Below are 11,357 nucleotides of genomic sequence, written 5' to 3' on the forward strand. Positions count from 1 at the left end.
CTGAGAACCTGGGGCCAGTTTGCTGGACTCCAAAGGATTGCCTTGCTCTCTGGCAGCCCTTCAAGGCTCCAATAAACTGCAAACATTCAGTTTTCAGCCTAAAAATACACACTCCTTCCAAGCACTGATGGAAAGGATGCATAAGTATTTAACCGTTCACTGATATCTACTAGAGGATCATGCAGGCAGCACCAATACTGCCTCCTATCGCATTTCTATCAGCTCCTGACCTATAAACTACTATCCAACATATGTGGGGTGCTTACTGGTGGCCACGACCCTTTCACACTGGCATGGCGTGAAAGAAAAGTATTCGAGGTTACAAAATCTGGGACAGACAGGGACCATCTCCTCTTTCTGCGTTTGTCCAGTGTCCGGACAAAGGATTCTTTGACCTACCGCAGTTATTAAAATTGCTACAAATTTTCACTGCCCTTGCAGAAAGCAAGCTTCTTTGCAAATCCCAATGTAAATCCGTAAAGAATCTGAAAGCTATTGTAAAATACTTGCTTGCTATCCAGAATTTCTGCAGCTTAGCAACACGATGCTAAGCTGCAGCGGTCCTCAGTTTGGCCCACAGCACTATCAAAGCAGGGGTTGAAATTTCTAGAAGTGAACTTTCTCAAAGTGGCAGGCTTAGGATATGGGGCTTTGGTTCAGACACATCTCTAAAATTAACACGCAAACCAAATCTGCTAAAAGATATTATGAAGTGTTTTGGTGATAGTTCGTAACGTATATCCACTTCTCCCTCCACCCTTTCATCGGTTTGATCCCTCCCATATTCTCTCTGGTGATCATACATGAGGTGAGTCAGCACCTGAAGATGCTCAGTGCTGATGCCAAAGGGCAGTTTTTCCCTGAAAAACATTCTTTTATTATTCCTTCATTGGCACGAAGCATATACTAGTGCTTAGATCATATTGCAGCCTGTGTATACGAACGCGCCAAAAGGAAGCTTATCTTTTTTAGAGGAAGGCATGGTTTATTTTTGTTCTGTTTTTAGATGAAGAAAAGAACAAAGCTTTTGAATGTCTGCATTATCTTTATTTGTGCATCGCAGCTGTGTCGTGTTCAAAGATTAGAATAGGCCGATTGAGTCTAACAGTAAGATCTGACTCAGTTTAAGAACATGGTTGCAGTTAGGGAAGCACACAGGAAAATAAGCCATTTCTAAGCAGTGGAATTGTCAAGACCATGTCTAGCTGAGTTTTTCACAGATTTTAATGCCCAAAATGCTTGGAATTCCTGCGTTGGCACAAGCACGAGAATCTAGTGGTGCTAAAACAGAAACAAGAAATTGAAGATATTTTCAGTGACAAGTTCCCAGAATCCAGTAAGGAAAAGTCTGTTAATTACACAAACAGATGTTTCCATCCCCAATTATGGCCTTGTTCAAGGCTCCCACTGCTCTGAACAGGTACTGTGTAAAACTTTTATGGCGCAACTCAAAGCGAGGAAATATCTGTGTGGCTTACATCACCTTTGTGTTCCTCCTTTCCTACAGCCAGCATACACCAGGTACCATCCTGGCATACGCTAGATATATTTTGGGACCATTATATCATCAGGGCACAAGTTGGATACAATTGCTACACGGTTGCTTCCACTGTGACCCTGGGCAAACCACTTCAGGACAGCTGCTCCAGGTATTCAGATGCCTAAAGATGAGAAAGGCGCTTCACGGGATTTTCCAAAGCATCACAGGGCCTTACGCTTTTAATCCTACTAGGTGATTTACATCTCCTCTCTAAAATGGGGCAATTTGTTGCAACCTCGCAAAGGTGCCACAGGGATTTAGGTGTGAAGGACGGAAAGGTGCTTGGATGCTGCTGGTAACGGAAGGTTTATGTCTGTTCGGTTCTTGCTACTTACCTTGAGTCTTTACAAGCTTGTAGATAGGCAGATCTCTGCAGAGATTCTCAATGGCTTTACCATAGAGAAACCATTCCTTTATATTCGCTAATATCGAATTGCCGGGTTCATACAGTACCCACACATCATTTGGAGAGTATATTTTCTTCAAAGTCTAAAGATGAAATGTTAAATATCATCAGCAATGTAGCTCTGGTTTCAATCTACTAAGATAACCCGTGAGAAAATCCCAAAATCTAAAATTATCTTCCTTTGGCCTCATACAAAGCACCAGCTGAAAAAGCTACAAGTTGTTAAATAAAACACACATTTTTTATCTATTTGTAAACAAAATTCACTAGATAGTAATACTATCAACTTAGCAAAATTGAACTGTATTAATGTAATAAAAATTATGTTAATTGACTGTGATACAGTTAAACAATTTGCACATATGTTAATCTTCCCAGTCTGTGCAGGCGTTTTAAAAAGCGCATTGCTATATTTTGCTGCAGAAGTGCTACTGTTACGCTGTCGTAAGATGGGCCAGAGCTGAAGCTCATCTCCAGGCAATACTCTCAATCACCTTCATGAAAGTTTTGCCCGAGTAGGAAAGTCACAGTTTGCTCAAAGTAAATTGATTTCCAAATACTGCTTCTGCAAACAAAATAACTTCACGTATCTCATTTCTAAAATATTAGCATGACAATGAAAAAAAAGGAAGAAGCTTGTGTGAATTCATATTGGGACTACCCAAAAATATCCAAGCACACTATTTCCACAGACACAGGATCTTACAGGTCTAACTATAACTACCAGCCACTATAAAACTGCAGGGTGGGCCATGATCATTCATTATCTTAAAATAATATTGTATATGTTATTCCCTTGAAGTTTTGTCTTGCCAGTTCTGTTTCATCATTGCAAATCCAATAAAAGAGAATCCTAAGAGCAATAGCTGTTCTTAATGGTAGAATGGAGGGCTTCTATCATACCATCCCAAAACAGAACTTTCTTATACACAGAACAGGATTCTCCATACAATCACCTGTTTCTCAAAAGCCAGGCGTCCAATTTCTTGCAGCTCTGGGATGGAACCTTTCTCTATTTTCAGAATAAAGCAAGCATTCCTTGAAAACATCCTTGTTGCAATATATCCCTGTGATAAAAAATTATCGTTAATTTAATTCATTAAAAACTGCTACCACTCACACTTGGTGATCCCCCCTGTTCTCTAGGGTGAATGAATACATGTAAAGTTGCTACACTGCCTATCATGACTTTCCATTTACACTGTCATCATGGGGAATGGAAGCAGCCTCCCTATATTAATGTCTATCTATAATAGAGAAATTATCTTCTTCCATGGACTTCTACCGTACTTGTTATACATGAGTGATGGTGGCCTGATCTCGACCCTGTTGCATTGCAGTCAATGACATTTTTCTCCCTTTCATGAATAACCACGAGTTTCATTACAAGTCTAAACTAAACAACTACATCATCATACATGTGAGACAAAGAGACGGCAGAAGGGGAGGAGAAGTGATGGAAGTCTGAAAAGAAACAGTTTCAAGACAACTCATGATGACAATACACTAAAATAATTTTTCTTCGTTTAGAAATTACTCACAGAGATTGTTTGAGTCTAGGCAGATTCTTGGATTTACTTACATGCTGGTAGTCAAAAATGGTATCAGAGGAGTACGCCCCAGAACGGACATGGACATCAGCTAAGTTCTTCTCGTTGTCGATAGTCATAGTTGCAGTGACATAATCGTTGCCAGGTACTGGCAGGTAATAGGTCTTTGGTACAAAACACAAAATAACTGTTCATCATTATTGGCCTTATATCTTTAAAAGGTACAAGATAAATGAAAGCGTTTCCTCTCAAATAACCAAATGTGATTGCTTCACATAAATCCTAAATCTCTTTACAACTCTGGCAATCTCAGGAGGCCCTCACAGTGGAGGTTAATTGCCCAAGAGTTCAACTCAGGGTGGGAGAGGAGGGGAGAAAGCCACATTGCAGGAAAAGATGAACAATATTGGGCAGCCAAGTCATTGTGTGTGACAGCAGAGATTGTCAGAGAAGTCTGAGACAGTCTCCAAATCTTAGTTTGAGCTAACAGGCTACCCCGCTAGAATTTCTTGCTGCTACATGGCTGCACAGAACCACCTCTTTGGCTTGTATGATTGTCTCCTTGGCAATAAGCATCTTGTTAGTTTCTCATGTGCTTTTCTTGCTATTATATTCCCCCATGCCCAAGAATCTAATACATTTTAAATGAGTACATGCAGTAGAAGATTTGTCAGTCTACTTACTTCTAACGCAGAAGTCTGAGTCCAAAAGACTCCCAGTAAAGCAAGAATTGCAGCCTGCAAAAGGAATAAGCATTCATACTCAACAGAAACATAAGGCAGTGCCACACCGGCAGGACAGAGCTCAATAAAACATAATAAATCACACTTCTGAACTGGGATTAAGTTCTACATTCTTTGCTCAAATGGTGCTTCCTCTGAGTTCAAGATTATTGCACAAATAAGAAATGCAATATCCCACTGAACAACACAAGAAACAATACACAGGTCATATCATTAATCCCAGTACTGCACCCCCTTATTAGAACATCTTTTCTGCATTTTTTTTTTGCTTTTAGAAAGGAACTTTCTAAAATATAAATTCAATAAAAATGTCTATACTCACAAATCTCTTCATTTTTCTTTCAGATAAGAACAAGAGGCTGCAGAAAGTGAAAATGGGAAAGAATCCCAGCAACATTCAACTTTTATATCTTGCTGTAGGTGTGGGAGTCACTTGACAAATGTTCTTCATGACTCGAGCAATTCCATATCTATATGCCACACCATGGTAAGCCTCTTTATCTGAATATTGGGGTGGCATAGATAACCTGATCCTGATATGTCAAAAGCGCTCAGTAAGCCAGCTTTTGTAAAATTAATCACTCTACAAATGACTATTATTTGCCGGTTTAAACTCTGGAGGAGTTTCAACTCTTGCTGTTTCAAGCTTTTAATATTTAACAGGATACTAATCCAGAATTAAACGATATCAGAAAAGACTCTGTTATTCATTTATTCAACTGCACTTTGTCTTCTGAAATATAATTCCTGGCCGCCTGATACTCTGCAGACAAATCCTGGAAAGAAATACCTATATCATGGTAGCCTAAGTGCCAGCTAATGAACAGACCAATTTTTCATCCATTTCCTCCAACTAGTATGTACATGGCCTTTTCTAACAAAAAGTGCTGCTCATTTTTGAACAGTTGCCATGGTGTATATCACATGTATTGAAATTACTGACATAGTCAGGGGTAATAATTGTGCTTCACAGATGCAAGCTGAATAACTACTAGCCTCTCTAGTATAAAAAGGAACAAAACAAAATTCGACAGGATATGTGGTTTGTCCAAGGTCACAAGTCAAAAGGAGCCGGATGGGGATGGTTTACTTAAAGCTACCACTGTTCTCTGTGTTTTATCAAAACTACACTGACTGCATGATATTGGTCTCCTATGAATATGACCTTGTCTGGACTCCTTATTTCATCTCCTGGTGACTTCCACATCAGGCAGTGCAGGTACTTTGAGGAATCACACTCTACTTTCTACCAGAATATGATAATTGAGGCCTCTTCTCTTCTGATGAAATGAGAGTACAAAGTAATAGCCAACAAATTTCTGTAATGTCAGTCATTAGAAAAGAGGTGACAGAGGTTGTATGTAAATCTAGCCCTGCAAATAGGCCTCAATTAAAAGAGAAAATTGCACATATTTGCTTTATTCCACATAACTTTGCACAAAAAATGTGATCCTGAGTGTGGCAAAGCCATGCTGCTCAGTAATATATCAGGATATATGAACAGATACCAAAGGCTCATGTGACAAGCACGGTGAGATAAAACTAAATTAGATTAGATTGATGTTATCCTCCTGTTTAAAGCTGCCCCTCCCCATTCTTCTCAAATGATTCTTTGTTTGTAAGGCTACAGATATGTTGGAAATATTCACAAAACAGATTTCGGTAGCGAAATGAGTCTTCCACACGTGCTTATAGTAGAATTCAGGCACTACAAGCTAAAATTAAAAGTTGAAATTAACTTCCCATTAATCTTCATATTTTAATTTCTTTTGAGATACTTTCACAGGGCTGAAGCATGAGCTTCAGCTCTCTTGCAGACACGCACACTTCTACACATGTAAGAGCAGAGTAATACGCAAAATCAGCAGTACTTAGTGAAGAATTACAATAACCCTTGTCTCACTAATGATTTTCACTTTACATTGGACCTTAGGTGAAATCTTATGATCCAGTCATATGAGGCCAAAAAATAAAGATTAATTTCTAAAAAGAATTTTACTAATTAACCTTATTACAAAAAAGAACATATTTTCAGTTGACTCAGGCTTGTTACTCAAGGTGAGCCTGTATATCCTTCTCTCTTTCGGGAGACTTTTTGTCCACAGTGAATCTGAGTCCACATCTCCCACTAATATATCTGAAATTAGCACGCATTCACCGAAGGGCAAGACTATGCCACAGTCCGTTAAGTGCTCATCTAGTTTAAGTAACTGAAGTAAAAGCCTGCATGAGAAGGGCTATAAGATGCTCTAACTTCCTTGAATAGAATTTTCACTGTTATCAGTCCTCAGGTGGAGTGAGGTTTGGCTTAGGAAGTGACTGGTGCAGTCTCAGAACTGCTTGGTGAATTTGAACTTTTATGACGATACTTACATTTCTCAAGGTAGCCTTCTCGCTTTGGACGCTTTCGCTCTAAGTGGAAACTCTCGAACTTTTTCCCAAATGAAGTCACTTTTTCTCAAGTTACACTTGCGGTCAGATCGGCCATATTGGCACACTGAAGCCTGGAGGAAATGGAATTTGAGTAACGTTTGGAACAAAGCAATACATTCTGCAAGTCATTGCAACAGCACAGCAACGTTAATTACTGTCACAGGAAACTGTTAATTTCTTTAATATTTTCATAAGGCCAAATATTTTCAAGTACATTCTAATTTACTCCAGTGAAATATGATTAAATTACAGAATGACTTGCTATTTACATAAGTAAAATTGCAAGGAGAATTTGGACTAACATTTGGCACCAGCATCCACTAAAAATAATTTAAACAAAAGAACCTTGAACACAGAATGAAATGAATACTTGTACAACTTCAGCTCAAGTCTGACTACCACACCGGAATTTCGACACATAAGGGAGATTCATTCAATCAAGTTCAGGTGGGAATAATGCTGGCATAAAAAAACTCTCCTGGAGACTCATGGTTTTTTTCAGGTACTTTTGATAAATATTTGTCTTATCAGGGAGTGAGAAAGTGGTGGGAGGAATGTAAAGAATCAAGCAACACCTCAAAAATCAACAAAATTCTCTGTGCTTACCTTTGCATACAACTGGCCGCACTTGACTGGATCAAGACAGGGTGACACAGCCTAGAAAATTCTGCATGGCCAAGGGACACGTCAAGCAGAATTTATCAAATCAGTAGTTGAAAACGAAGCTTCTAGGGCCAATTCAACAATAATTTCAGTAGTTTTACTCTTGCTAGAAAATGACACAAGCAAAAACATGTGAAAATTTAAGTGTGTGTGTGGAAAACAGAACATTTACTTGAGAACTGGGTTAAAACTCATATGGTTCCTAGCCATAACAGTTTGCTATACATTGATACAATGATTTAGCAAAGAAACAGAGAATGCTTTGGGTAAAGCTTTAAAAATGAGACAGAGAGAAACAAGCTTGTACTAGGCAAAGAACAGGATCTTATACAGTAAGAGTCTCCCTCCTCCTCCGTTCTCCTGGCTTCTTCTACTGTAACTAGTTTCTTAAGCTTGTCTTGATATCAAATGCTCTAGCTCTGTATGTCTGCCATATAAACTATTGAAGTAATCAAAAGTTGATGGAGGATTTGGCGATTCAGACTTCCAAGTGTGACACATTATTATAATAGTCAAATTGGCCATGGTTGTTGCAACAAATGGACAAAACTGCTTTCCAGCTCATCGCTGATGACACCACTGGGATCAGCATAATATAGTTGATTTCTCAATGCTTTTCTCATGAGAACTAGATGATTAGTTCAATATTCAGAGACTATGAGAGGATTTGTGACATAGAAAATAGACTATTCTGTGTATTTTGGATCTTGGAGGCTAAGCACATACCTGCCTCCATTTGGCATCCACAAATCATTTCACTTAGTAACTTACTGGTTTCATTCACCGTTATTTTATACCTCTCGCAAATTGCAAAGTGGGTACAAAATGGAGGTGAAAAACAGTCCTCCGCTCACTAGCAAACAAGGTAAATAACTCATCCTATAGAGTGGTTCTATATATAATTATCAAATTCAACCTCAGATAAACTTAAAAAAAAAAAATCTACTTGCTACATAATAATTGATAGAAAATGCCCATTGTTACTGCTTCCCCCTTACCCAGTTTTGGCTATCTCTAGTTTATGGTCCAGCTTCTAGAATTAGCCCTCAGTTTGTAATCAGATACTCTTTCTGCTAAGAACCTCTGTTAAAATACAGAGGCCAGGCCTCAAGATTGGTAAGCAGATCCTAAAAGACAGAACAGTGCTCAAAGGATTCAGACAGGAAGGTAAACAAAAGAAAAAACTCAGTAATTTCTATGATTTAGAGCTAGTCTCATGATTCCTGGGGACATGACTCAATGTCTTTTAAACGAATGGTGGGGGAAATCTTGCTGTTTTAAAAATTTTATGAACTGTGGATAAAAACAATTAGGCTGAGTCCTTTGTCATGTAGGCACAAAATGTTACTAGGAATTTATTGTATTAAGCATCAGTTTTCTGGTTCCGATGACTTTTTTTAGAAGTGATTATTAAATATATTGAACTTACCATGAAAAGTTTTCTTTCATCTTCCCATTTGCAATGAATTCAATCAGGCTGGTATCAAAGCTTGCTGTTATCAGATCAGTTCCACAGGAAATATGTCATGATTCTGTGAACAGAAGAGACCTGCCAGGAAGATAAACCTATTTTAACACTTATCTTTGGCATGTCAGTGTATAAAAAGGAAGAGTACACATCAAATACCAGCAGAACTTGCCTTTCCTACCATCAAAATGAAGTTCACTGTAAGTATATGCATCGCTTCCTTATAAAACAGTGTTAAAGTTAGACAGTTTTTAAATTATTTTGAGTCTCTCTTGGCACCTGTTGAACTATATCACTGGTTTCCATAGGGATTATACAGTAAAAGGGCAAAAGTTTTGGGACTCCACTGGTGAAATTTCTTATTTGGCAGTGATTTCACTCCATGTACCTACTCAAACCTGAAAGAGGGAAGTGCTCTGATACAAGGACGACACGGCACATGTGAGATCTAGAAAGGGCAACGTTCTCTTACTCGTAACTTCTAGGTCATAAATAATCTGAGTTATACAAGGTTAGGGCACGGCTGTCTGATCAGAGCACAGGAGAAGAACCAGGAGATGTGAGTGCACGACTATGAAGCATAGCAATATTTACAGCAGTCTTCAACTGTTGCAGGATAAATTCCAAAATATTAGTGCTAAATATTCTGAGTCACACTTGGATCTCACTCATAAAAAAACCCTCTCCTTTGAAGTCAATGCATTTTGTGACTGATTCAATATTTGAGGGACTGTCTCCAAGAGAATAATTGCTAACAGTAACTATTACTACAAAACAATTTATCACAGCAATCTTAAATCTAACATAAAAATATAGCGGCAGTAGTTTTTACCTTAGAGAAATCTGAACAACAAATGAGAGTCACTGTAACTATACTATTTTAAAAAGCAGTAACAAAATGTTTAACATTACGGTTTTCTGTACAGAAAAAGATCGTTATTGTATTGTTATACAGAAAAGTTATTTAAAAAGTGCTGAATCTCTTGCACTTTTTTTTTAATAGGGCTTTGCTGCAACCAGAGTATTTTCAAAAAAGACCTGCATCATTAGTAAAATCAACAGAAATATTTTGCCTTTTATTGTATTGGTTCCTCCACTGCCTCCAGGAGACAAGGTAAAGGAGATGGTGTTGAGAAGAAATTGTTGAGAAATCTATTGAATTGCCCGAGAAAAATATCCATTCTACAATTGCAAAGTGGAGAAAGGGCTCCGAGAGCTGAGCAAAAGCTCCTCAGCAGGACTGAACCACTCCAGAAGTTTAGTCTCTAGTCTTTCAAAAGTTACACTGGACATGAATAATTCCCTCTCCATTAAGATGGGTATGTGGATTCTGAATCCCATTTTTGGTTTTTCTAAATGCTGTTTCCTGGGTGTGTTTCTTTGATGCTTAGGTCCTTGGCCACTTCCACCCCCGGAGCATTGCTTCACTGTGTCAAAAACCAGAGTTCAAAACCTGGCCCCGTACGGAAAACCCATTCAAGCTCTGTGCAGAGGAATTCCCACTTACTTGGCTTACCTAGCTCCAGGTGAGTGTGCTTGTAACTAATATATAACAAAATAGAGATTAATAAGCTTTTAAATAAAGATTAAATATAGATTTAAATAAAGGCTAACAAGCTACTGAAATCATGTTTAAATTACACTGTTTTTCTATGACTTTTTATAAATCAGTGAATCTGTATGAAAGGAAAAAAAGCAGATCTGTCACTCTCCTGAGTACAGCTGAACTAAGAAGATCAGGCCATTACAGAAAGGCTTTGGCCTCTAACTGTTGATAGGAGTCTGAATTTTTCAGGAACCTTCACATATACGCAATACATTGATGCCCTAGCTGCCACGGGTCCTGCCAGAGCAAGATTCTGAGATTCAAAATTCCAATTTGTAACTTGCCTCTTCATTATTTTTTTTTAAAGTTGCACTAACAGCTGCTTATAGGACAAATTGAGAAAGAAGATGATCAATTCCTGAATGGAGAGTTTGCTAAGTTTCACATTTTTTAGTGCAAGAACACTGTGTTGGAAAACTTTCGTCTAGCTTGTTCTCAGATTTTCTCAGTCTAAATGTGATATGAGTTTTGGTGTTCTTTGCTTTCAGGATCAAACTTTCTAAAAGATGCTCCGTGTTTGAAAACGCGGATCAAATAAGTGAATTTAAATTACTGCCATCACTAGCCGTAAAATTTTTGCTGATGAAATTTTGAGGAAGAGAATTTATTTACATAACAGTGTACCCACAACGAATATTTTTTTTCCTGACAATCTTATCTTGATCACATTTTCAATTATTTCTTTATCTGTCTCTTCTGCTCTGTGTGTAGGCTACTGTCTCTCAATAAAGTTTATCATTAACCTACAAGCGGCTTGCGCTGTGATTTCATTAAACCTTGGAAAAAAAATACAAGCAATTCTCAAGACAAGTTGTTAAACTAGTGTTCTTGCAAAATTCCAATTCAGGCATTTAAATCTGATCCTGTAAAACTTCCCAGTGAGATTTCACTTCCTGCTTTAAGCAATTATTGATCATTGCCAAAAGCTAAAGGTATTACCTCCTGCAT

The 11,357-nt window shown here is 38.1% G+C and overlaps 1 protein-coding gene and 2 long non-coding RNA genes across 4 annotated transcripts; 1 reads left to right on the top strand and 2 right to left on the bottom strand.

Moving 5' to 3' along the window:
* Nucleotides 1-1,025: 1,025 nt before the first annotated feature.
* On the bottom strand, nt 1,026-4,665 carry GKN2 (gastrokine 2). The gene is made up of 6 exons (XM_009669379.2): nt 4,562-4,665; nt 4,180-4,233; nt 3,529-3,660; nt 2,903-3,013; nt 1,876-2,029; nt 1,026-1,281 (listed from the first exon to the last, which is right to left on the bottom strand). Exons 1-6 carry the CDS (start codon nt 4,634-4,636, stop codon nt 1,202-1,204), a joined length of 606 nt encoding a protein of 201 aa, XP_009667674.2. The 5' UTR covers nt 4,637-4,665; the 3' UTR covers nt 1,026-1,201.
* A 1,971-nt stretch (nt 4,666-6,636) lies between these two features.
* On the bottom strand, nt 6,637-8,881 carry LOC138062458 (uncharacterized). Its single transcript, XR_011136473.1, has 3 exons — nt 8,765-8,881; nt 7,279-7,441; nt 6,637-6,743 (listed from the first exon to the last, which is right to left on the bottom strand). It is a non-coding gene; the product is annotated as an uncharacterized lncRNA (long non-coding RNA).
* Nucleotides 8,882-8,917: 36 nt separating this feature from the next.
* LOC138062457 (uncharacterized) lies at nt 8,918-11,101 on the top strand. Of its 2 annotated transcripts, XR_011136472.1 has the most exons (4): nt 8,918-9,003; nt 9,807-9,917; nt 10,195-10,329; nt 10,898-11,101. It is a non-coding gene; the product is annotated as an uncharacterized lncRNA (long non-coding RNA). The 2 variants fall into 2 exon arrangements; XR_011136471.1 differs by lacking the exon at nt 10,898-11,101 and having other exon boundaries at nt 10,195-10,330.
* Nucleotides 11,102-11,357: the final 256 nt, after the last annotated feature.

This window comes from Struthio camelus, chromosome 27, assembly GCF_040807025.1.
Source record: "Struthio camelus isolate bStrCam1 chromosome 27, bStrCam1.hap1, whole genome shotgun sequence".
Classification (NCBI taxonomy): domain Eukaryota; kingdom Metazoa; phylum Chordata; class Aves; order Struthioniformes; family Struthionidae; genus Struthio; species Struthio camelus.

Coding starts and splice junctions, on each gene's coding strand:
- GKN2 (XM_009669379.2), bottom strand. CDS start 4,636: ATGTTGCTGGGATTCTTTCCCATTTTCACTTTCTGCAGCCTCTTGTTC. Junction 4,234..4,561: donor AAAGAAAAATGAAGAGATTT/GTGAGTATAGAC, acceptor TTCCTTTTGCAG/GCTGCAATTCTTGCTTTACT. Junction 1,282..1,875: donor CAAGCTTGTAAAGACTCAAG/GTAAGTAGCAAG, acceptor TTTCTGTTTTAG/CACCACTAGATTCTCGTGCT.